This window comes from Tauraco erythrolophus, chromosome 2 (genome assembly GCF_009769465.1).
Source record: "Tauraco erythrolophus isolate bTauEry1 chromosome 2, bTauEry1.pri, whole genome shotgun sequence".
In the NCBI taxonomy this organism is placed as follows: domain Eukaryota; kingdom Metazoa; phylum Chordata; class Aves; order Musophagiformes; family Musophagidae; genus Tauraco; species Tauraco erythrolophus.
The window spans coordinates 101,346,767-101,372,731 of record NC_141466.1 but is presented as its reverse complement, the minus strand read 5'-3'; the positions used below and the strand labels follow the sequence as shown (position 1 = coordinate 101,372,731).

Genomic DNA, 25,965 nt, shown 5'->3' with positions numbered 1-25,965 from the left:
GCTACTTTGGCCCTGAGATGCTAACTTGTGTTTTGAGGAGCCCAAGGGGATAACTATATCTACATTTTAAAAAAAGAAAGGCTTCTGCATGAGCCTCCTGCTGTCTCTGTTTTGCTGCATCTGTGCCCCAGGCCAGAGTTAGGAGCTCTGCCCTCATTGCTGAGCCCTTGGGCTCCTCTTGGACCTCCCTCTCCCACACCTCCCAGCCACCCCCCTCCTGCCTGGGCACCCCTACATGTTTCCCAAAGCCTGTCCCAAGAGGAAAGATCCTAATCAGCCTTTAGAGTTCAGAGCAACTGGATGAAATGTCATGGGATTGACAACATTGGAAATGATAAGCACGGAGAGAGGAAAAGACAGAAGTTGTAAGATTGACTAACCAGAATGATCTAAGCACAGAGCACAACTGATCAGATCAATTCACAAAGGAAAGGGACAACTAGCAACTGTCTGCAGCTCGCCTTCAGTCCTGGCCAGAAGTGCTCCCCAAGTCCACTATGGCCATGAAGAGGTTTCCATAGGCAGTCCCTACAGAGGGGACATCACCCTCTCCAAACAGTCCTGGTGTGTCAGTCCCACCCTTGCCGTTTCCTGCATCCAGGGAGCTGGTGTTGGTCCTCACTCTCCTCCCTGGAGCTGCAGCACTTCCCCGTCCTTGTTCTTGCTGCCCTTGTGCTTGAACGATCCTGTGCCTGTCTCTAATCCCATGGAGGGAGGCTCCCCCCATGGTGCTGTGGGGGGATGTAACACACTGGCAAAATGGGGGCTGCAGGAGGATTACAATGCCAGCAAGGTGGGAGAGTTCAAGGAATCCGAGGACTGGTCACCACTGCTGCTGCTCCTCCGGTGAGCTTTGGAGCAGGACTCAGACGGGGAGAGAGGAGACTCCTGATCCAACACGCTGGGGTAGGTGAACACCAAGTTGGAGGAGCCAGGAGTGATGGCTGGTGTTGAGGTCACCACGATGGGAGTGTTGAGTGCCTCCTCCCCATAAAAACCTCCAGCAATGCTGATGGGCTTAATGACAGACCTCTGAGCTTTGTCAAGGACCAAAGAGGAAGATGGGATCTCTTCCTCCACAGGCTCCTGCTTCACCACCACCGCTCCGCTCACTCCAGTCCGAACGCTCTGGAGGCTGCTGGATGGTGGGCTTCGACGTTCCTCAGGACTGATTTTGCACACAGGGCTGTGAGCCACCAGCATAAACTCCAGCTTCTCCTTCTCCTTCTGGAGCTCAGCGATCTCCTTTTGCAGCACTGACTTCTCCTCCTCCAGCACTTCGGTTTCCTGCAGACAACAGGGAGAATAAGTAAATATCAGAGGCTCTGGCACTGCTCCTCACCTGGAACATGGCCATCAAGTCCATTTCCCATCTGGCATGGGAAGATATGCCTCAGACTCTTCATGAGCCAGGCAGGCACCAGGTCATTGCCAGCTAACCATCTTGTGTTTCATGTGTCTACCAGTAGGCTATTCACAAACTTCATCGATCTAAGGGTTATAAATGTTTTTTTAATGAGCTCACCTGAATTTCCTTATGGCCAGCTTCTACTACACTATCTTGGCCTGTAGCTTAAGTAACTCTTCTCCCTTGCTGTCTGGCCTGACAGACACTTTAGCAGAGAGGACTCAGACCTCCTCCTATCATTTTTTGTGCTGGCTAAGTCATGTTCTTTTCACTTCTTAAACAGAGGTGGTATATAGCAATCTCTAAACGGTTTCCATTTTCCTTCCGTAGTGCATGTTCCAGATGAGGTCTGACACTTGCCTGATTCTTGCACAAAGGACTAATGCTTTCACCTCCACTGGGTCACCCCTTGATGCATCCTCTGATTAATACATTCACCTTTCCCATGGTCACATCACACTGATGGCTTACAGTCAATCTGTGAGCAATTAGTACCTTCCGGTGCGAGGAGCTCATCATTTCACAGAAGAACTCATCCTCAGTCCTTCAGGATATGACCTCCCACTTTGCACTCCTCTCACTTCTATTACTTCAGTCATGACAATCCTTAAATTCCTCCTATAGGGTGTCCCACGTCCCCTGCACTGAGAATACCTCCAAAATTTGAGTCAGCAGCACGTTTCGCTGGTGCGCTTTCACTGCTGCTGCTGTGACTGTCATAGTAAGATCATTGACTACAACCAGCCCCAGGCTGGTTCTCGAGCAGGAGCACTGGAGCCTTCCCCCCAGCTCCTTCCAACACAACCTCCCCCTTGTCTCCTCTTCAGCCAGACCCTTACCCACCCCATGGTTCTTGCACTCATCATTACCTTCTCCAGCTTAACTAGTTATTTCCCCCATGGCACCAGACAACATGCCTCTGTGGTGCTTCCTTTGTGCAGAAGATCAGTTACCCTCGCCAAAGAAAGGTTAGCCTAAAGGACATAGCTTTGAGAGGTACACATAACATCTGCCTCATTTTCTACTGCTTTCGGATGATCCTTTCACCTTCAGTGCTTTTGTCCCCAAAGCCTGCCTTTGAGGCACACGGCATCTTTATTTTCCACTTGCAGAGGGAGACCAGAGGTAGGGAGACTCATACCAGTTGGGAGGCTAGAAGGGAAGATTGCTCCTAGGACGTTTTTGGCAGTCAGCAAGGGGAATTTAGGCTCCTGAGCTCCAGGCCTGAGTCCTCACCACTGTTGATGTAGGAGCAACACCACCGGGCAGCCTTGGAAGGGGAAGGCAGCACACATTCTCGAACACACTAGTGGAGGGAGAGCAATGCCCTGCAAGCTCGTCCAAAGGGCGGGCGATAAGGAAGGAGAAATGCATGCAGAGCACGTACCGCCTGGAGTTTCTCGGTTAGCTCTCGACGCCTGTTACGACACTTAGCAGCTGCCAGCTTGTTCCTCTCTCTCCGGATCCTTCGCTTCTCTTCTTCCTCAGGCGACAGCTGTGGGCAAGCGCCAAGAAAACCCACAATCAGATCTGAGCTAAGGCATTCCTTGAAGTTTGTGAGGATTTAATCGCGACGCAAAGGAAAAAGGCCTGATCCAGCAGGATGCTGAGTGCTCCTCCTCTTCACGCATGTCAGCAGAAGATGAAAGCGCACAGTATCTCTGCCTGCACTGGGTCTCAGCAGAAGGGTGAGGAGAAGATGGAGCAGGGAGCAGGGCGAAGATTGTGTAAGAGGACAGTGAATCTGCACCAAGGCCAAACAGATAAAAGATGCTCTGATTGTTTCACAACTTGGGTGGTACATTAAGCAAAAACAGAGCACGATGTTGTAAGTGCCTCTTTCTCGAAAGAAAATATCTGCTGCTTCCCACACAAAAATAGTTGTTAGCTTGAAGGTCGGGGATGGGGTGGAGGGGGAAACAGGGAAATCAGCAGAGCTCCCATGAAGTCCGTGAAGCAACAATGATTTATACCACCCAAAAATCTGACCTCAGATTTTCGAGCACACAGCGAGATAACACACTGTGCTTCTTGCATCAGCAGGCAAGGGTCCAGTGATATCAAGGGCTTCCTGAGGCCAGCTGACATCCTCACTGATGTAAATCAGGAGCAATTCCATAGAAACCCATCGACTGACACTCTTCATAGAATCATAGAATGGTTTGAGTTGGACGGGGACCTTAAAGATCATCTAGTTCCAACCCCCTGCCATGGGCAGGGACACCTTCTACTAGACCAGGTTGACTCAAAGCCTCATTCAACCTGGCCTTGAACACTTCCACTCTTGCTAAACCAGAGGAAACAAGCAAGAAGCCCACAAGATCTGGTCAAGCTAAGCCTAGCTTTTGAGGTTGGAGACAAGGTTTTACAAATCCCAGCAGCAGCAGATAGACTCGCACCAATGCCAAGTCTAGGGAGGTGGTACAGCAGCACACGAACGGGGCGAGTGGGAGCCAGTGCAAACAGGTGGCCATGGGGATTCACAGCACAGGCTTGGCACGTGCCGTGAATCCCCACAGCCATCTGTTTGCATCCCCCTCCGCTGTGGACCAACCCCTCACCGGTCCGGCACGTGCTCTGGGCAGCTTTAGCCCAGTGACTGTGAACAAAAGTGAAACAAGCACCCTGCAAGCATGTGTCGGATCCCACATAGTGCCAGCAGAGGATGAAAAACAAAAAAAAAACTTTTCAGAAAAGCTTTCTGGTTTAATATCTTCAGGGGCTGTCCAAAAATGACAAAGACATTTGCCCCTTTTACCAGCTTTTCTTTTTAGTGTTAGTTTTACTCTGACCTCATTCTGGTTTGTTTTGGTTTGCTTCATTTCCTTAATTTTAATCTACGCCGTTTCGGGTAGTCTACTTCAGCTTCTGGGCATTCCCCTCGCTCAGTTCTGCTTTTTTTTTGGGGGGGGGGGGGGATCCAGTCCACGCCTGCAATTTCACCTGCACGCAGCACAAGCCCCTGGGTGCACGCTGAGCAACACAAGCACTTCTAGGACTTCAGCACATAGGTTTGGGACCTGAAAGCTTTTCCATCGGCAGATCACAGCACTCCATCAGCCAGTGGGTCCTGGGCATATTAAGGAGCACCCCCAGGCACCGCTCTCCCCATTACAGCTCTGCCTGCTCAGTTCCCAGCCTGTACATGTGTGGGGTAAAAACGTGTTTGCACACAAGTGTTTGCAGTATGGCAAAGCTTTAACCATGCACACAAATTCTGCGCTGACTTGGAGCCTCTGCGTACCATTTTCAATAGCCCTTTTGTGCTTCAGAAGCACGGATCTCATTGAAATACATTGGGATAGCAATTTCTCCTCCCAGGGCCTTCAGTCATTTTTAAATTATCTGCCTCAGAGGCTATGGCTTGCAAAAATCTCGTAGCTGGGGCTGAAGCTCCTAATCTGGACGTGCTTAACATTATACTGGGTCTAAAAAAGAATATTCTGTCAGCGGTTTCTGGATTTGTTTGAAAGTGGTTGGATTTGGCACTCTCCGTGCCCCTGCTGTACGCCTTATCTGTAGCTTGTCCAAGCCCAATACGTGCATTTGCTGGCAGAGACATTCACCAAAACAGGCTCTTTTCAGAAAGCGTTACACAGTGTTTTCCAAAAAGGCACTCCGATGCGGTGTTCAAAGCACCAACAGCGGAAACCTGAGCCAAAGAGTCACGGTAAAGCGCCCGGGTGCTGCCTTAGCACGTGCCTAATCAAAAGGACTTGGCTTCCAATGACCCACAATGAACGGCTTGCAAACAAGCCACAGGCCAGGAATTGCTTGGCAGGCATCCTTCAGCAAATAACTCTGAACAACAAATAAAGCGGAGAATATGGTGCTCTCTTCACGGCCAATTTGTGAACACAGAGGCAGCATTTGTCAAGCAAATTAGTTGTTGCTAATTATTCCCCCAGTTCTCGTGAGAGCTTCCATGGCTTTGGACACCAGCCCTGCACGCAGGGAACTGGGAGGTAGCTCCGGTGGGTGGGAAGGGCTGGCACGTACTCGAACCACCGCGGCTGCCCCCATCCTTCCTCCCAAAAACGGGTCCTCAGTGCACCCATACCCCTACAAAGAGGTGCAGCTCCCTCTGGACAAGTGACTTTAACCCCTTCCCTGCCTCTTAGGGTTAAACCAGACAGCGGTTCCATATAAAATAATCAGGCTGTGAATCAAAACAGATGACGTGGAAGTAAAAGTAGGGCTGGTGAGTCTTATTAGAAACAGACCTCATGAGATAGCGTGTGCTCGTGTATGGAGGGTGCGCAGTGCGTCTCATTACACCGCTCCGCAGCGACCCACACAACTGCTGCTTGGGAACAATCCAGGGAGATCTAGATCATTCAGATTTTTTTTTTTTAAAAAAGAAAAAAGAAAATCAGCCTCGCACTGTGGATAGATATTTACCAGACACCCCTGGAAAAGGTTGTTTCTCACTAAGAAGAGACAGACAGGGCTGAAATGATTTCTAGAAGACAAGATGCATGTATCTAGTCCACCACCCTGCCCCAGCACAGGATCCAAGGTCCCCGCTCAACAGTCCCATCAGTAGGCTGAGTGCAGGGCAGCAGTGGTACAAGCCACTCCATCCCAGCAATGAAAATGCCACTGGGTTTGGAGCAGAAAAATCACTGCTTACAGGATCTCAACCTCACCACTATAAAAGATGAAGCGATTGCACATTTGTAGTGGGAAGGCCGATTTAGACCCCAGACATCCAGAAGGCTCTCGCCTTGTCGAGGTGCTCTAGGGAAGCTGTTCCTCCTCACACCGTACTGGTGGCATCACCCAAAAGTGAGACTGGAGCAGCGGTAGCTGCCACGGAGCAGGTATAAAATGCCAGCTGATGTAATTTGGGAGTTGGGTTTGTAAGTGACCTACGTAAAAGCTCCTCCGCGTGCTCAGAGGTTTCGTTCTGCCTGAAGTGGCAGAGGCACTCAAAATGAAACCCGGGGCTCGACTTCAGAGTTTCACCTGGTTTTGAAACTGAGCCGCAGTGTGTCACGGAGCGTGTGATGGAGATCGGGTAAGCCTCGCCATACAATGAGGAAGCACCAATAATATCACCCTCCGGCTTACAGCCTGCATCACCCTGAGAAACCCCAGCACCTGTACGGCACCGGGGACAGACCTCAGCCCCATGGGGCCGGGAGATCCCAGGAGAGGGTGAGGTGGAGGGGGAATCTCTGTACGCCTGGTTTTGGGGCATCCCCAGCCACTCTCCCTGCTGTGGTTACCTGCTCGTCTCTCCGTCTCCGGCCCACAGTGGTCCCGATGGTTTTGATGACACCAGGTCGCTGAAGGGCCGTGTGCCCGGCCACGGAAGACAGCGGAGGCAGCGGGTGGCTGTAGGGGTGCGAACGAGAGTAAGGGCTTGACATGGAGGTGATGACAGTGGGCTGGACCATCCACTGCAGGTCTTGGCTGGTTGTGATGGCGTTGATCGTAGGGATAAAAGCACTGCCTGATCCTGGCATATCTACTCGAAATTTCTAGGGGGAAAGGCAGGGGAGAAAAGGGAGAGAGAGAAGAAAAGAAACCATCAATGAAAGCAGAACATAAGTGGTTACTCAGAAACCATCTAGGCCCTCAGGAGCGGCACCAGCGAGGATCAAAGCAGCACCTGAAGCAAAGGCACCAGCTGCTGGCACCTCTGCAGCATCCCAGGCTGCCCTCGCCCACCGCAGCCCTCCGAGGAAGGTGCTGGGTTCAAGCCCTTCCCCTCCAGAGCAACCCTGCCCTCTTCCAGGCCCCTTCCTCATCCCCCCCTACACCTCCCCAGCACCCCTTATGCCAGCCTCCCCTCCGAGGCAGCGTCCCCACCCCTGCCCACCACTCCTTCCGGCGTGAAGTGAAAGGGGAATTAAGGAGTTTCTAGAAAAACACCTCTCTGTCAGTCCAAAGAAAAGGAAGAGAAACTTCAGTTCTGAAACGTTACCAAGCAGAGTAAAGCCTGCTTCTACCAAAGGATTCCTTGAAATTTGGGCTCGGACCACGTAGGGTTTGGTAGGGCAAGAAGAGCGACTTGCTTCTCGTTCAGTGGTTCCGTGCTCGCCGCACGCACAGGGCAAGCAACCCGGCCCCAGGACGGTTACGTGTGAGGATATGTATTTTAATAGCAGCCTATAAAATAGGTCTTAGGATTCAGATCGGACAAGTTCCCTGCAGCTCCCTGCACTGTCTAGACAAAACAAGGCAGCAGTAAAACTGAGGTAGCAGGTAATGATCTCCTGCAAAATACATGTGCACCTTCTTTCAGACAGAGGTAAATCCATCTGGATAATATGCTGGCACTAAACTGCAGGGAAAACAATCGCTTGGCCCCGGAGGGGGAAGCAGGGGAGAAAGAATGCTTTTGTCTATGCTGAGCTCCTTCGGGAGGCTCTCGATGGTGAGGCTCAGTTTTACAGACAGACGTGCCTTGCTCCAGCAATCGCTGTGCGAGGGACAGGGCTCGTAGGTCCAGCAGCCGTCACTACCACCAATTTGTAAGCCTTGAAAGGATCCCGTGCAAAACACGCATTCTTGGGTCAACAAACTAGCTTCCCAGAGAAGCTTGAGCCCTTGCATCAGCCTGACCTCAGCTCAGGTAAGCGTCCCAGATAAGGGGCAGCACTTCAACACAGATTTCCTTTTCAGGGTGTGCCTAGTCAAGCACCTTAAGTGCTTTGTTAAACCAAGGCTACTGCAAATAGTATTTTCACGTTCTGATAGCTACAGCATTTCAAGCCAGTGTTAGCCTGAGAAGTCCAGCTGTCAACACCTGGAAACCAGGAGATCCAGTTTGAATACCAACAAATGTAGAATTACAGCTTTGGACAGCTCAAAATCTAGCAAGAAAGGATGAGAGAAGGAAGGAGTGATTCAAGTTAAGCAGGTGGGGGAATTACACAGACAGGATGACACTGGCACCAAGCCCTTGGCAAAAGCCCCGCCAGAACGTCAGAGATTCACCTGGAGCTCGAGTCCAACACAACCTCAGCACACACCATATCTCAGAGTGCATGCCATCATCTTTGTGACCTCTCCCAACCAACTACAGAAGGGCAGAGCTGCCAACTGTCAACACTACAGAGAAATTTACGGGAGCAAACCCCCTCCTTTGCTCCTGTAGGTTGTGGCCACATGGCACAGGAGAGGATGGATGCCTTGGTGCCTCCCCAATCATAACACCATAACAAAGGGATCTTAACCTCGCAGAAGGGAGGAACGTCGAGGCTAGTTAAACCACAGGTGCTTAGGGTACACGAGTTCTGCTTCCAACTCCACAAGTGGCTTCTACCATGACCTTTACCCACCTCTGCCATCATCCCTCCTGTACCTAAGAAGTAGAGAAGAAAGGGTACTGTCTTCTTTGCAGGAACACTAGAAAGCTACAGCTGCAAAACATTCAAAGATCTTTGGGTGTTTTGCTATGCAAAGACACTGTTTTCATTCCAGAGGAAACTACCACTGCAGCGGTGCCACCGACATCCAAGGAGCTGCTAAAAATTCTCAAAGGTTGGAAGAGTCAGACCCACCATCAAATCAGCCACATAAGATGCAAGTGTCTGACACAAAGATCAGACTCCCAAGTTATTGATAAAGTGATTACTCCACTTGCAATCACTCTTGTTTTCAACCTAGGACCCTTCTCTAACACTAGTGGAGGTCTCCTGGACAGCAAAGGGGAGCTGCTCAGTTCAGCCACATCCCTGGGTCTGCAAGCAAGAGCTGTGGAGCTTCTGAGGGAAGAGACCAGATGGACTGCAGTCCCTGTCTGTGCCATGCTCTCTCACCAGCTTCCTTTCTAATCCCTCAAAACATCTTAAAAAAAAAAAAAAAAATCCCTCAAACCCATCTTGTGTATTTTCCAAAGACAGTATTTTTCCCAGATAACTATTTTTCTTGGATAACTAAGGGATGCGCTGCTGTGACAGGCTGAGTTTTCAGATCCAGGGTGCTCGGGCTACCGCTGGGTTTCACAAGCGTTGCTTCCCGACTGGTCAGGCTTTCCCCCCGTATCTCGCCTTCCCTGCAATGACACTGAGCTGGATCAGCTTTGCCGTGCCAAAACGCTGCTGGCCCCCCGCACTCTGCCCAACAGCCGTCAACTCTGACCCCTGGGACACTGCTTGTTTCAGTGGCAGGCCTCAAATTACCCTGCACAGCCCCTGTGAGCACCGGCCTCCTCGTTTCAGAGCTCCAGGTCTTTCCCTAAGCCACAGCCCCAACTTTGCTCTCCTCATTCCTCCCTCCCCTCAGAGAGCTTCGATCCCCCTGCCAGCCAGGTGGTACCGCATGGCTTCACCCACCTCCCCGTTCCTCCTCTTTCCAGACCCCCCTCTTGTCATTTCCTCATCCAGGACACTTGCTGGTCTCCTCTGCTGACCCAGGAGAGGCTCCCGGAGGCATCTCTCTGCCAGCTCTCGGTTCTCCTTATCTAGAAGGAATTCGCAGCACTACAGAACAGATGTGGCGATAGCCAGACTGTAGGGCTACACACGCAGCATGCACTCAGCCACGAAGCCACCGCTCTCCTGACCCAAGCAACATGCAAATGAAGGTATCATTGAAGAAACCCAACAACTAAACAACAAACAAAAAGAGTCGTTATTAAGAGTGCCAAGAACTGAGGTCAGTCTCTGCTCTGCCTTAAAAATACGAGGTTGGAGAGGAGCCTCCCCGACCCATAGTCAAGGGACCTTCCAGTGAATTCTGCCATGGGCAGGCTAGGTTAGCAGGGCACGATTTAGGTGCCTGGGCTTGACAAGAACATTTCAAGCTTTGACTCCGTGGTTCCCTTCTCCATCTTAACAAGGCATTTCTATACCGCACCCCATTGCATCTCCACTCCCCTCCGAACCTTCAGTTACATTTGTAACTGCAAGCACTGAGCAGCACCAGAAACCAGTCTGGAAAAGGGTATGACCATGGAAAAAAACCAAACTCAACAACAAAACCACTAAAAACCAGAGAATCTTTACTCAGTTATCAAATATAGGGTGTATAGGAAATGTCCTGTAAGAAATACAAGGCCCCTGATGGCTCTCCCATGTTGAGCATCTCCTTGAAGAAAAACTGGACACAGCGCTGGGATATTTGAGAGGAAGGTTGACCAGTCTGAAAGAGTACACAAACTCTTCCTATTAAAGTCTATGTTTACCACTCTGGCAAGTCAGTGATTAGGAAAATAGCATGACACGCAACTTAAAAGAAAATTGTTCCAGTGGTGAGTTGTATGGGAAAAATCATTAAAAAGCATCAAAGTTTTGGCTCAGAGACGCAGTTTCCAGTTAAACATGTGACTGATGCATCTTCTTTTTTTTCCTTCCCAAAGCAAGAAAAGAAAAAAAAAAAAACACACTAGAGAAAAAATTTCTACAATGCATATTTTCTGTAGCGATAAAACTCTGCAGATCTCCGTAGACCAGAATCAGCAGAACAGCCTGACTGCTAGGGTAAAGGCAACACTTACATTTGATCCTAATCTACAACATCTGTAAGGATCAAGGGAAAGACAAAGCGCAAGGCCTTGAGAAATCTCCCAGATTCTTAAAGAAAACATTTATGTTCTCGCTAAGCCAGCGTCCTGCTCAAAGCCCCGTTTCAGATAGTAACCCTAGAAACTGGGCTCTGGCCCCCGTACCGACCGCCACGCACGCCAGCTGCCCGGGGAAGATGTGCAGCCCCAGAAAATAAAAAGGGGAAAACCCAGCGATCGGTCAGACCTCGACAGCGCAAATATTAAGCGCTGCCAGAGTTTCACAACCCCCCCGCAGCAAATGCTTGAATCCAGAGCAGCTGCCGGATCAGAGGAGGAAAGGGAAAGCGAAGGATTTGGAGCTTCCCGGGGGTTTCCAGCTTCTCAGCCCCAATTCCCCGCTCCTCCACCTAGTCCTGGCATTTACTGTAAAACAGGGAATAAGCTGAAACCGAGCTACGATCCCTGGAAATCTCGGTCCGCAGCCCGCAGAGGGCACCAGCGAGATGCATTTGGAGCGGGCGGGGAGCGGCGGCGAGTCATTTCTGGTAAAACTTCTTTAATGTGAGGAATGTCACGGGCTGGTACGGTTGGCAAAGTTTAAGACTGGACTTTTCCCCCCCCCCTTTCCTTTTTTTTTTTTTTCTTTTAAAGCGATCCTGTGACTTCTCGATGTAGAGACAGCAACGCGCTCACGCTGCCAGTTTGCTCATATAAGCCACACAAGACATAATAATATTGGGAGGAAAGAAGGGGAGGGAGGAGGGAAGCCCAACTCTGAAAAGGCAAAAAAAGAGTGAGGTTGGGCCAGCTGATGTAAACAAGTTATGAAATAACCCAGGTTTGTATAACTGGCCCGATTGTGTAATGCGTTCCTCAGAAGTGGTGGGTTTAGTCTATGTATGCATATAAGCCATTCCGAGATGTTTTCTTAGGAAAACGAAAAGGCAAAATAAAACCCCCAACCTCAAACCACCCGACTAGACTTTTAGGTCCGTGAATTCACGCCGCTTCCACAGGAAATATCTCCCATTCTTCAAGCGCCGCCCGGCAGCGGGAGCTTGCGGAGCGGGGTGGCGGGGAGCAGGGCCGGCCGGCGCGGGGAGCGCTCCGGCGGCTCCCCTGGAAACTCCCACTCGGAAAAAAGCCATCACCAGCCGGAGAGCGGCCGGCGGCTCCCGGGAAAGCGAAAGAGCAACCGGGCAGCGAGCAGAGCAGAGCAAAGCGGCGCGCCGCCGGTCTTCGGATCTCACCGGTGGAAGAGGAGAAAATAGTGTCACCGCCACGGAGCCAAAAAGTTTGGGGGTGGGGGGGGTGGGTGGTGGTGTGAGAAGCTGGGAGACCGCTTTGGGCGCTTGAAAGAGCTAGAGCCCACTTCAAGCCGCCCCCTGCGTGTTTTGACGGCGGCTGCGATTGCGCCTTGAAAGTAGCTCAGGCGGCACCACCCGAAGTCCCAGGGAAGACGCCCAAACCGGTGCGAGCGAGGCCAGGACTGTGCCCGAGAAGGGGCGGTGAACGGAGGGACAGAAAAGCTCCCGAGGAGAACAAAAGCAGGAAGGAGGAAGAGTCAGATGCGCCCGTGTATTTGCGTTACCGGCCTCGGAGAGGAGTTGCCCGGAGGAGCCCTGTGATTTCCGAGCTGGTCCCGGCCCGCCGCTGCGGCGGCGGGTCCCCGGGGACCAGGCGGGGGCTCCCCACCGGCACTGGCGGGCCCCGCTCCACCTGGGGCCGGGGCGGCGGAGGCAGCCCGCCAGGCACTCCCTCGCCGCACCTCCGCGCTCGGGGCAGGCCGCTGCCGCCCACGACACCCCCGGCCCCGGGTGAGCACCCCCGGCCCCGACCGGAGGGGAACTCCGCTCAACGTCCCGCCCGGAGGGTCGCGGCACTCGCTCCGGGGCAGGCAGGGAAAGAAGGAAGAAAAGCCCCGGGGTGTGGGCAGCCCGCGCCCCGGCACCGCCTGCGCCCCCGCGGACGGCGCCTCTCCGCCGGGCGCCCGCGCCTTCACCGCGGAGGAAGCGCCGCTCCCCGGGCGTGGCGGTGAACTCCCGTGCCGGGAGCGCTGGCAGCAGCCCCCGAAGGGATCGGGGGAGAGAGGCAGCGCCCGGCCCTACCTGCTGGGCTGCGCCGCTGGAGTAGGTCTCGGGATGTCCCGGGGAGCCGCTGCTGCCTCTGGAGGAGGTGTCGAAGTTCCCGGGGTAGTCCTGGTACATGGTCCGAGGTCGGGCCGGGGGAGCCGCGTCCCCGCCTTCCCGTACCGACACCCGCCGCTCCCTCGCCGTCTCCCCGCCCCCTTCTCCCTCCCGACCTCTTCGGCTCTTGCCTTTCGCCTCCCAACGCTCGGCGAGGCAAGAGGGGGGAGAGGAAAAACAGAAAAAAAAAAAAAAAGAAAAAAAGAAAAAAAAAAAAGGTTTTCGAGGGGGAAGAAAAAAAGGGGAAAAAAGGGGGGAAGGAAGAGGAAAAAAAAAAAAGTAATAATAATAAAAGAGGCTCAGGCGAAGCGAAGCGCCGACGGGACAGGAGGGCTCGGCTGCGCCGCGGGAGCGGAGTGGAGCGGAGCGGAGCAGAGCCGAGCGCGCAGGCAGCTGCGGGCAGCGATGTCCTCTCTCCGCGCTGCCCGGCGAGACTCGCTCCGCCGGCGGAGCGGCCGCGGCCCCGGGGGCTGCAGGCGGAGCGGTTCTCCTCCGCCCCCACCACCACCACTACCGGCCGCCCCTTTTCCTGGCGCGGGGTGACTCAACCGGGTCTTACACCCCGCGGCTCCCCGGTACCGCGACCGGGAGCTCCGCGCACCCGCGGTGACTCAGAGCAATGGCATCGCCCCGGTCCCACTCGCTTATTATCCCCCCCGCCGCCGCCGCACCATGTGCACTCGCACACGTCAAACCCGCGGCGCACCGGCCCCACCTTGCCGGAGCGGAGCCTCCCACCTGCCGCCGCCGCGGGGGGGGAGGAGGGGGGGGCGGGACGGGGAGACGGGGAGCGCTCCCGCCTCCGCCGCGCCCGCCGCGCCGCCCCCGCCGCTCCGCCCGCCCAGTCCGGACCCGCGCTCCGCGCGGGTCCGGACTGGGCGGGCGGAGCGGCGGGGGCGGTGCGGCGGCGTGTTCCCGTCAGGCTCCGCCTCCCCCCCCCCCCGCCCCACTTGGTCCGATCCGTTGTCGCACGTTGCCAAAAATGGTCATTTGCGTCGCACGACGCGAGCGCGGGTTTCCTTGCCGCGGATGACGCGCTGCGAGAGGGATTCCCTGGCTCCGCCGCCGGGATTTAAAGGGGCAGGCACACCGCTGGGAAGGAGGAAGGGGAGGGGGGCGTGTGTGTGTGGGGGGGGTGGTGGTTTTTGGGGAAAGGGGCGCGGATCTCGCCCCACAGGTCGGATTTTCCCGCCAAGGTGGCTCGGCGGGGATTTGATACGCGGGGGTTGTCCAGACCCTCTCCCTGCGGGAAGGTGGTTGGCACCAGGAGGACCCCGGTGCTTGGGCCGTTTCTTCACGGCATCAATAAACCCGAGTGTTACGCTCGGCTAGTTTCTGTAGCAGTGTTGACTGGTTTTAGTTTTTATTTAAATCTATTTATTAATTTGTTTGTTTATATTGGTTTCATTTTTCTCTTATTTTTCTTTTTTATTGCATTTTTATTCTCATTTTTAAATTCTTTTTCTTTTCTTTTTATTCTTTTCTTATTTTATTTTATTTTAATTTCATTTTTCTTTTTTCTTTTATTTCTATTTTCTTTTTTTATTATTTTGCTTTTATTTTAAACATTTTTATTATTTTATTTCATTTTTATTTCATTCTTCTTTTTTCTTTATTTCTGCTTTTATTTTAAACGTTTTTATTATTTCTTATTTTCATTTTATTTTTCTTTTTAATTATTTCATTATTATTATTATTATTTTTATTATTTTTATTATTTTATTACCTTTATTATTTTTATTATTTTTAAATATTATTTCTTTATTTTTTGCTTTTAAAATAATTATTATTTACTTTTATTTTTTATTATTTTTTTTAATTTTATTTCTATTCTTTTTTTTTAAATTTTCTATTTACCCACATAATTTGAGGTTTTTTTCTTATTTTTACTTTGCAATTTTATTTTTATTCTCATTTTGATTTTTGCAGTGGACTCCTCAGTCCTCCTGGAAGCCAGCTGCAGAGCCTCCAAGCCAGAGTATGTCAGGGGAAGGGCAGGTTAGAGCCCTAGGCTGCCCTGCAGTAGAACCTCACAGGGCAAGGACGGGATGAGCCGGCCTCAGGTGGCTGTAGCATTGCCAGGGCACTGACTGGCAGAGGCTGGAAGGTGGCAGAAGCAGATAGAGCAGAGCCACCCGCATGGAGAATGTGGGCTCTTGGGTGACCTGCAGCAAAAGCAGCAATGCTGCTAGTTTACAGATTGTTAAAAATGTTGCTCTTAAACCCCAAATGTTTCGGTTTCACCCTCCCTGGAGGATTCACCCAGCCCTTAGTGTGTCCTTTGTGCTGGCAGAGAAGAAGTCATCTTAGTTCAAGCTATGAAATCCCATTTAAGCTGTCTCATGGGCGAAGCATTTTCCCACAGGAGCTCATCTGAGAGTAAAGGGCTTTCCTCCGCTCGGGCTGTCCTCCTCAGGGAGGGAGAGGCGGCACCCATCTCAATCCCAGAGCCTTCAGGGAACTCTGAAAAGCAGCAGCCCAGCGGTGATAAGTCTTCAGTACTTGATTTTTTTTTTTTTAGCACCAAGCCAGGCGTCAGGGACTAAAACTCCTGCCAATGCTGTTTGGTTTTCAGCACCTTCATTTTCCAGGCAATTGAAAATCTCCATCCGAATTAGCCGCAGCATCTGACTTTGGGGGAGGTGGGGACAGGGCTGTAAAAATAAACCCGCGCTTCCAACCTTGCAATGTGTTGGGAGCGAGGGGCTGGGGAGGGGGAGAGGTACTTTAGCGGGCACGGCCAGGCTGTGACGTGGTTTTCTCCTTGGGTTGAACATCAGGCAAATGACTGCACGTGCTTCTTTCTGCTGGAAGGAGAATCAGTTCAAGATGTGAGAGGAATCGGGCTGCAGTTGTTAAGAGATGAAGAGAGATGGGGAAAAACATGTGTTGTAATAAAGAAACTTAACAAAAGGGGTTGGGTTTTGGCTGGTCACCTCCCTTGGCTCTGCCTCCAGCTCTCCTCGGGTGGAGGCTGCTGCTGGCCCTGGGGTTTACCAGGTGTTGGGAACCACTGCTGTCGTCTGGGGTCACCAGGCCTGGCTTCGGTGAGGTTTTAAATCTGGCCGGTGTTTTTGTAGAAACCACGCTACTGTGCAGAGAGGAGTGTGAAAGTACTTGGTCTGGGGGTGAGGGGTGGGGGGCAAAACCAGGGGGTTGGAGAAAGGGGTGCTGGAGTTTTTAGTGTTGAGGCATTTTGGGAGAGGAAGAGAGAGGGGGTTTCTCGTCCCTCCTCTTAGAACTGTTTCTATCATTTTTCTTTAGCAGATCATTAAACCTAAACTACCTGCTCTCCTCATGTTTCAGTTCAAGTACAAACATTTTGAGTCTTATTTTCAAACATTTTTCCAAGGTGATTTTGGCACATCTATACCCTGTCCTCCTGGATTTGCATGAGACCTAGTCTGGGAACAGCTCGTTTGAAATGACATCCAAGTGCTGTTTCAATATTTGGCTGCAGTTAATGTGGATGCAATTAGTTGACACTTGTAAATCCTCAAGTTAAAAGCCCTGTAAGAAGTGTAGGAAGCTGAAAGCCACCTGAGGCCAAAGCCTCAGCTCTTGTCAGGTGAGGAACCTCCCTTCCACAGCTGGACCGGCACCACCTTGCCCTCCACGTGTGCCTGACCCACGGGCCCCAGATGCGACACCAAAATTTTTCCGTGTACTTACGCTGACCTCACTAGAGTTTCTTCCGGCCTGGGAGTGGAAATCCCCTCTGGCTAAGGTGGGCTTACATATACAGAAGTGATCGGTGCGTCCCATGGGGAAAAAATAATCAGCCCCGTGGAGCCTCCTCATTCCCATATCAGCCCTTTGTAATATTTTTTTATTTTTTTGCATCAAAGTAACTCAGACTAGCCTGGCTCGTGGTGCCCCAGACACATGCATTTTTAATCCACATCCAGACCAAGCTTCATTGTGCAATAGGCTCCCTCCTTCCAAAAAAACAAGAGATAACATGTACAGCTGCCTAGTCCGTTCTTGCCTGAACCATAGACGAATTAAGACCAGCCCAGGTTCCAGGGCAGGAGAGGATCATTGTAAGGCAAATGAGACCTTGGCTCCTCACGCTTCTCGATTTCAGCAGCAATTAGGAGACTGAAACCCAGAGCTGGGAATGCTTTTCACTGTGTTTTTACAGGAGCAGAGCATAAGGGTACTTGGCAGTGGCTTAGACTTGGCCCTTGGCAAGCACATGGTAGAGCCTGCAGTTAGGACCTCCTTCTCCAGCCACCCCGGCAATGCCGGGCTGCACCCGCCACGCCGTGCCACCTGCCGATCCTCGTTCTCCTCGCTCTTCTTTTTTACAGCCTTTTAGACATCTCCTGTGAAGAAGCCAGCAGTAATCACTTCACCTTAAACATGCACTGCCACCAGTGAAGGAGAGCCAAGACGTGTGGTGGCTGTCCCTGCTGCAGGGCAGGGCAGCACCTGGGCTGGGGGGCGGCTCCAGGGGTGGCAGGACTGTGGCTGCTCCGCACCAGTGGGTTGTAGGGGGCTGCAGGACAGCACCAGTGGGGTGCGAGGAAAGGGCACGCGCCTCTTCTCCCCACGTGATTCCTCATTGCCTGTTTTAAAACTCACTCTCACCTCCTGCAAAACTGGTACTATCCCAGTCACCGTGCATTAAAAAGGGCTTTTATTACAGAAACGACTCTGTTGCTTCCCGAGACCTTTTCCTTGAGCCCTCTGAAGACGCAGCGTACGCGTTTCTAGGGCTCTCCAGCCCTTCCTGACAACTCTACTTTCATCTATGCATGAAGTCTGCTTTCATATTGTCTCTCTAAGTGCTAAGAGCAAGTGTTTTGATGTTAACTTCTGGGAACGAGCTCTTAAGCTACCACCTCACACTTAATTACAGTTATTTATTAAGTACTCCAGCGTATCCAAGGGAGAACGGAGGTTTTCTCCTTCAAAGGGCTTCTGGACGTGGTTCCGCAAACACCTTTTGCCAAGCTGTGTGCTTTTCCTACCCATGTACCATCAGACCACGGAGCCCTCTCTCCTGCCTGTTGCTTTCAGAAGGACGCATGGCAGCCATAGGGCCTCCCTCTAGCAGTGCACCGTATCTTTAGGGCAGGGAGTCATTCCCCTGTATTGATCTCAGCTGGCTGCAGCAAGACTGTCCCTGAGTTGTTCAAGCACACAGCTGGCTTGGCCCCATGGTCCTGGTGGGGTGAGCTCTGTCATACGTCCCGTTGAGGGTAATGATTCTAATCCTGCCGTTCTTGCCACTGCCGGGCGATGAGACGACATCACCCCAGGCTTCCCCAAGGCTGGTGCCAATAACAGCCTGGGTTTAAGCCAGATGCTGTGATGCTCTCCCTCTTTTGACCAAGGGTTGGGTGATGCTGAGGGCCTGGGACGCGGGCAGGGCAGCAGTGGGGAAGTCCCACAGCAGCATGGGCACCAAACGCCCCTGGCACGGCTCAGTCAGGCTCCTGGTGGCTCCGCGCACGATCAGTTCTGCAGAGATCCCAGACACCAACAAAGCCAAACGCCACTTCAAAGCAGAAAGAGCTTCAGCCCTCTTAAAATGCCCCAGAACAAAAATCCTCCCAACCCACTGAGCATCAGGTGCAAGAAGTGGATTGGGACCAAGGGCTTATTAAGAGTGACCACGACGCACAATTTATGGCATTTTGCTGGTGTAGGGAAGCAGTAAAAAGCCTCGGGAGATACCAGCCTAGGGACGAGCAAGCTCTTTCCTAGCCCCAGAGTACGCGGGATGTGTGAGATGGGAACAGAGATCCCATGAGCTGAGCTCTAGACACCTCTTGGCACGAGATGAACGGTCTTATCTTGATACCTGTGTTTGTTCGCCCAGCTCCAAACCTGTCTCAGCAACACGAGAGCCTGCCTTGCCCTGCTCCCGCCTCTCGCAGAGACACCACCTCCAGTCCCAGCAGCCAAAGACTTCCCTGTGAGATCCTGGGCAGCACTACCAGGGCAGCCCGGGCAGACACTACTGCGGGAGATGTTTTAGGGGACGGGAGCTCTGCCCTACAGAGCTTAGACCTGTCTCTTTCCTCATTGCCCAGTCCAGTAAGGAACTTGAATATTTTCTTGCTGTGTCACGTGAGCAAGGCCTCAACAAACACATTTTCTTGTGTCAGAGCAATGGAAGGGACAGAAAACCTACCTCAGGAGCAGTAAAACCTGCCCCTGTGAGTGCCCCTAGCGTCCATGCTCAGGCACAATGAGGATGAGGCCCATGGCCATGCCGCTGAGGTGCCATTGCAGCCCGGGCTGGCAGGAGAGGGACCAGCCCATATCCTTGCACCGCAGAGTTTCGGACACTATTCTTTGAAGCCCTCGGTGCTGGCCAAGTGGATCACCCAGCTGAGCTTATCAGACAGCTCATTGTTCCTGTCTGAGTGATTCAGTCCCTCTAAAGTACTCCCAGGTAGTGAGGAGGAGGAGGAGGGAGGCATGTGGAGCGCACAGATAGCCCTCCTGATAGCGGGAGGCAGATAAACACAGGCGAGTTAATGGCTGAGCTCAGATCTAGTTGAGGCAGTTTGACCTTTCTGCTGGTAAAGCCTCCCTTCAGCTGACATGAAAGGCTTTGACACAAGCACTCAGGGGAATGTGTGGCCAATAAGTGAGACTTACTTTCTCGAGCAAGCAATATTGATTAGCCCAGCGCCCGCAGACGCAGCTCGAGGCGGCGGTGGGGTTTCAGCACAGCTCACTCGGGGAGCGAGCAGAAGAGACAGCTGAGACGCAAAGGTAAAATCACTTGTTGACTGAACCTGTAAAGTGTCCTTTCTGTCTCCTGCCGCGGTGACCTGTGCGCTGCTGAAAGCCTTGGAGGGAGGGAGAGGCTTTGCGGGCTGGGCAGCGGCACCAGGAGCCAACCGCTGTCCCTGCGTGACCCGGCTCCTTTCCATCCCGGTGGGTGTCCTGGTAATTGAGCACCTCTTCACATCTTCCTGGGATTCTTCGTCCTTTGACATCCCTGGTAAAGAAACATCTGTTAGGAGCACTGATGCTTTCTGAGAATTTGGGCAATTAGAGGGAAAAATGGACCAAGGATCCATCTGAGAGTCTCAAGAGAAGATTTTACCTCTCTCGCCATCCAGGACAGGCTCTGCCCCAGTGATCCGGCCGTAAAGGGTGGCACAGGACTGCGCTAGTGCGTGAGACCAAACCCAGACCTGTGTGGCCTCGGTCCAGGAAGCAGCATGGTAGCATTCCCACTGGACTGAGGTCCCTGTCCCCTGTGGACCCGCGGACATGGGTCTTGGTGAGCCTGGCAATTCCCTGCTGGCTGCAGCGTTATAAGCCATTACATAGCACGGAGTGGCTGGGACTCAGCTTCTTGCTGCCCCAGACATCTTGTTGGTGGCATCATGAAGCTGAAACATTGCTCACACTGCAAGTAGTGGCTGCCTGGAGTCTATAACCGAGGCCATTTGTTTCATGGAAGCACAATTTGAAAATCTTGCTCCTAGCCTTTTGTGCTAGAGATCAGAGATCCTGACCCACGTGTAAGGCAGCACAGTGCTCTTTGCCCAAGCCCATGGAAAGCCCAAAAGAGTCACAGCAGGAAAATGTGAATTACCTCAATTTGTTTCAGTTCTGTATTTATCCTGATGACACTTAAGTACCAGCACCACCAGCCAAACACTCTGGGACGTGAGGTGGAGACTGCTATTATGCAGTATTTCTTAAATGCCCCAGTCCAAACACCTCCCATAATAAACTCTTGGTTTGCTCAGGAATATCGAATGGGGTTTTTGAAAGCAGCAGGGTGACTTAGAAGCTTGGGTTACGCATAATCTATATGCAAAGGCACTTAAGTTCTTTTAAAGCAATGCATGGTATTACACCAACATGAACATTGAGCCCAGGTAAGAGTACCAAGCGTTTATAATGCTGGGCAAGCTTTTGGAGGGTTCCAAGGATGCTCTCACTAAAGATGTTATTGCATCTTTCCACCACAGCCCGTGCTTTTCTTTTCTCCGCCTTCTTCCTCTTGCTGCTATGTATGGAAAGACGAGGAAAAAGCAGAACTTTTCCTCCTGGGGTCTCAGGGAAGGACCAGGAGGCAGTTGCTCTGGACAAGCGTTTGCCCACCTACTGTCCGTCTGGCTAGGACGTGATCCTTGGGTTTGATCATCAGGGTCATGACACAAATGCAGGAGCTTCCCAGGAGCTGGGATCAAGGAGGGCAGCCCCTGGCTGTAGGCAACTGCTTAGATGGGGATGTGATGTGTAGGAAGAGTTCTCCCAAAGTGAGAAGGCGAAGCCCAGGTAAACACACCGGGGCACCCTCGGGAGCTGGCGAAGCAGAGTGGGACAGTGGTAGGAGTGCTCGGCAGGCTCAGGTTTGGCCACATCTGTGCCCATGTGTCTGCAGGCAAATGCATCCCATCCCTTGGTAAGCCTGCTTCCACGGTGGGTTTAACAACACCCATTAAAATACCAGTGGGCCCAGAATAAGAGGTGCTGTTTGCGGACGCGAGTCGGTTTAAAGAGAAATAATACGCATTAACCTGCATCGGGCTGCAAGTGGGGACAGGCCCTGGGCTGCCGGCGGACACCTGCTGCCTTGCCCCCGGCCGGGGCGCGCCGTGGGAGGGCCGATCTGGGGCGGGCAGCTGCAATCTTGCAGCCCTTCTGCCAGCGAGAGCGAAGCCTGCAGCCATTCGGGCGCAGGTGGAAGTTTTGGGACTCTCGAACTCCTAGTTTGTCCGGGTGCTGGCTGGTCCCTAAGGTGCATCCAGCCCTTGGGGCTGCAGAGCCCCGAGGACAGAGGAGTCCTGCTCTCTGCCATCCTGCCGTCCTCTGTTAGATCTTGCTGTGCTGGCAGTTTGCAAAGCTGTCTATTATTGGCGCGTTAATAACCTTTCACAATGTTTAATTACTTGGAAAGGTAATCAGTCCTGTGGTAGTTCTTTAAAAAGCATGCCCATTTCACTTGCTCTTGGCAGAGACTTCTGCTTTTTGTCTTTCATTCTCGCAATAAATATGTTATAACTGATCCTGCTTCCAAAGGCAATACCTATTCGTAAAACAAAGAGGAAAATTGCTCCCTGACTTTCTGGGTATCAGCTCTGCAGCCGAGTGCCATGCCACAGATCTCTCCCACCGACACCATTGTGTGTGAATTCAGGAGACTCTCTGCCTTTTGTTTTTTTTAATGGTTTCTCCTTTAAGGTGCCTGGTTTGACACGCACAGCCAGGTACTCAGGAGCAGACTCTTTACTTCACTGGCAGAGCTGGCCCCACCACTGGCTGCACAGAAACAAACAGCCAAAAAGCCATCCATAAGTAGCCTGATCTCGTCTGCTCACTCACTGCTGCCCTTTGGCTGCTGACAGCTGCACCGGCGCAGGTGGCAACAAGCTGTGATGCCAGAGGCTGGAGCTGGGACAAGGGAGCAGGAAGACCCAGCAGCTGCGGGAAAAGGAGGGGCAGACCATCCAGGTGGTTGAGAGTGCCACCAGGATCTCTCCAAGGACAGCTAACCATGACGTTGCAAGGGTCAGGGGCTCAAGATCATCACCAGCCACATCTCTGCTGCATTTGGCATCCCAAAGAAGTGGCAGGTTGCTCCCCTTCCATGCAAGGATGACACCACTCATGACATGAGGCAACTTGTGCACGTTGCCTTTGGGCTTGTGACTCTGTGCTGGCAACAGCGGCAACCACAGAGGTTTGGCTCTATCTTGGAGCCCACCAGCTGATGGCTGTATCCCCCTGAGGCAGCTTGGGATCATCGTGTACGCACCATCAGGATCATCCTGGTGCAGCCTTGAGACCTCAGAGCCAGCCCGAGAGCGGATCTCTCTTGGCACAAGCATTCTCCAGCACTTCTACAGATGACACACATGTACACACACATGTGTGCACATATGTATGCACACATGCATACCCGTGAGCCTTTAGGGCCCTGGCCTGTGAAAAGATGTCCTGCCCATGTCAGGGCTCAGCCCCGAGGAGGGCACTTGGCCCATCAGGCTCAGGCTCTCACTAGCCAGGGTTCCCACTAGCCTGCAGTAGTGGAAAGAATTAAATTAGATTGACTAAATTTGTCTTTTCCACTGATGAACACTGTCCTATGAGGCAACGTGTTCCACTTCAGCTGGTAGGATACTCACCTTTGGGGAGAAAAGCACAAACGGGTATCACAGCAAAACATTATTTGTGATGGCAGCAAAAGCCTCTGTCATTTTTCTCCTTTCTCCTTAAGTACGAACTTGCCAAATGATCAAGTGAAAAGACCCCAGCAGCTGCCGAAGTGCCAGGCTCCCAGCCGGCAGGTTCTCCCATGTGGAGGCATAGTCAGAAGCCTGGTCCCAGTCTCACAGCTCGTCTACATTGGTGTTTTTCTCATTTTCTTGGAAGTCTTGACAGGTTTGTTTTCTTCTTTTTTTTTTACCCTTTAAAAAAAAGCAGGTTTTAGCAGCCCTGGGGCAGAAGGCTCTCACTTGCTAAATCACAAGGTTTGCCACATCGAAATGTAGGGACGTGCCCGCAAATGGGAACTGGCTGTCTTAGCTTTTGTTCTTGACTGGTTGCCAGAACCTTTAAAACAACAGGAGGAGGTTCAGCCACCTAAACATCCCTGCGCTTGGGGGGAGCCTATAAACTCAAACATTAACAGACACCATCGGCACCTTTACCAGCAGCGCAGGCAACCCCACCGCCCAGTGGCCGTGGCATCAGGAGGGGCAGAAACACCTGGCAGTGCCGACGGCGCGTCCCTCCTGGCATGGGTGCCGGGTTGCACTGACCTAGGATCCCATGTCCTTGCAGTGCTTGGTGATTACGGGTGGGAGGGAGGTGTGTATCTCAGGAAGCACCATTCGCTGCTGTGATGGTAGAAATACGGTTATCTTAGATTTTAGAGCCAGGAAAGCAATGATCCCCGTGCTGCCCCATCAGAGACGTACCAACAAGAATTGGATATGTGTCAATGAGGTGGACGGTCACTTTTTCCAACCTCCACCAAGCTTGTTTGAAGAACAGCGGTGGGAAGGAACAGCAGGGGACCAAAACTTGTAGATTAGAAGTGATGATTAGCAAAATGCTGCCCTTAAAGAGCCAAAAAGCAACCTCTAGTGCAGCTGACAGTGGTAGGTGCTTCCTCAGCACAGACCTAACCCGTAGCTCTCCACGCTGTTCCAGGGCTGTATATCCTTATTTAACTTGGACAGCACACCTCAGTCCTCAGCTCCAGATATATTTAGACTTCTATTTCAGTCATAGACTTGGAGAGAGACCAGGTGTACACCTCAGACCTTGCCTATAGTCATTCCTTGGCCACCTCACTGTTCTACTAATGTTTATTTAAACGGATCAGGGGTGGAGCATGACCTAGCAAGGGGTTGAGAAGCTCTCCTAAAGTCCGTCCCTCAGCTAGGCTCTCGTCAGTCACCTTGCTGCGACGTTTTAACCCGGGAACTCTGGGATGTCACCTTATCTGCCTCCAGGCTCCACCTTAAGGTGCTCAAGTCCTTCAGGTCCCTTCAGCTGGCTCAATTTCCTTCCCACAAGTCCCAACAGGGCAGGTCTTGCACCTCAGAGGGATTTAGGGTTTCAACAAGCTGCACCATTCACCCCAAACTCTACCGGGTACAAACTGTACAGCAAGAATCCCCTGGTCTTCACCTGCAGCTCTTGGTACCAGCTTTCCCTTGGCCTTTCCTCCATAAGAACTTGCACACCTTTGAGTCACAGAGGAGCTCAGGAGCTCCAACTTATCCTTTCCCTGGGCTATCTATCCCAGGTGTCTCTTGGCAAACTAGCTGGACTGTAGCTCAGCTCCTGCAGCACCTAGACCTTTTGTCTGTTGTCCCTGACCATATCCTCCTGAATTTCCACCATCACTTGGCTGCCTCCCAGTCGGCGGACCCTCTGCTGTAGTGGGGATGTGTCCTTGCTCCGGCAGAGGGTCCCCCGACCGGGAGGCAGCACCCTCACTCCCAGCACTTCCTCAACCCCATCACTTGGGCGAAGGTTAACAAAGATGCGCACGTGGGCACCCACTCCTGAACCACCTCCTCGAGTTTGCAGGTCCCACGAGGCAGTCAAGCCAAATCCTTTTCCCTCTCAACGTCACGGCATTAAGTTACAAAGTTCAGCTTGTCAGTAAGCTGGTCCCACCCACGACTTCTTTCCACATAATTATGGTTCGCAGAGATACCAGGAAAAAAGGAGAGACCCTGGCGGAGATGCTGACGTCTTTTTCCTTTCAGGTTCAGTGGCTGCTTTATTGCGGTCGGGTTTTCTTCCTCCCCGCCACTTGGTCTTTCTCTGACTGGAATCGTTCCCCTCCGAAAAACGTGGTGACTTTTGCTGAAAAGCAGTTCTGCCACTTCTGTAGCGAGGCAGCGCGCACGAACGGCACAGTGGTAGTTACGGGATGTGTGGTTTACCTCAAGACGTCACATCTCCTCCCCCCAGCAGCATCAGAAGGGTTATTGCTCAAATTCGGCTTCGATTGTATAAAGGAAAAAGGCCCTGTGACTTTCACTACTACTTTTAATGTTCTAAGAAACCTTCACGCTCCCTTCCCCAGGCTGCTTCAAAGGGCAATTAGCTGGGGCGCAAGATACTGCCTTTTGGTAAACATACGCGTACGAAGCGTGGTCTAAAATCCCATGAGTCAAACTGCAGTATTTCCTACCTGGGGAAAGGAGCAATCGATTTTGGGTGGGGATTTTTCCCAGGCCAAGGCTGGCCAGAAAGCAGGGCTGTGAGTGTCAGATTTGCACTTTGTGTCCTTACATACTTCTGGAGAGCAGAAGGGATGAAATATCCATCGTGACTCTTTCGATGCCAGAGCCGTGATGCTCGTCTGGAAGATGGTCCTTGGGGAGCCATTGCTGGGGATGGACGTGGTCCTTGCAGAGAAGGAGGGCACCAGGACTGGGCTCACCCAGCAGAGCATTGCG

At 52.2% G+C, this 25,965-nt stretch overlaps 1 protein-coding gene across 1 annotated transcript; it reads right to left on the bottom strand.

The window, feature by feature from the left end:
• Positions 1–622: 622 nt before the first annotated feature.
• FOSL2 (FOS like 2, AP-1 transcription factor subunit) lies at positions 623–13,075 on the bottom strand. The gene is made up of 4 exons (XM_086628655.1): positions 12,977–13,075; positions 6,640–6,894; positions 2,796–2,903; positions 623–1,287 (listed from the first exon to the last, which is right to left on the bottom strand). Exons 1-4 carry the CDS (start codon positions 13,073–13,075, stop codon positions 778–780), a joined length of 972 nt encoding a protein of 323 aa, XP_086484781.1. The 3' UTR covers positions 623–777.
• Positions 13,076–25,965: the final 12,890 nt, after the last annotated feature.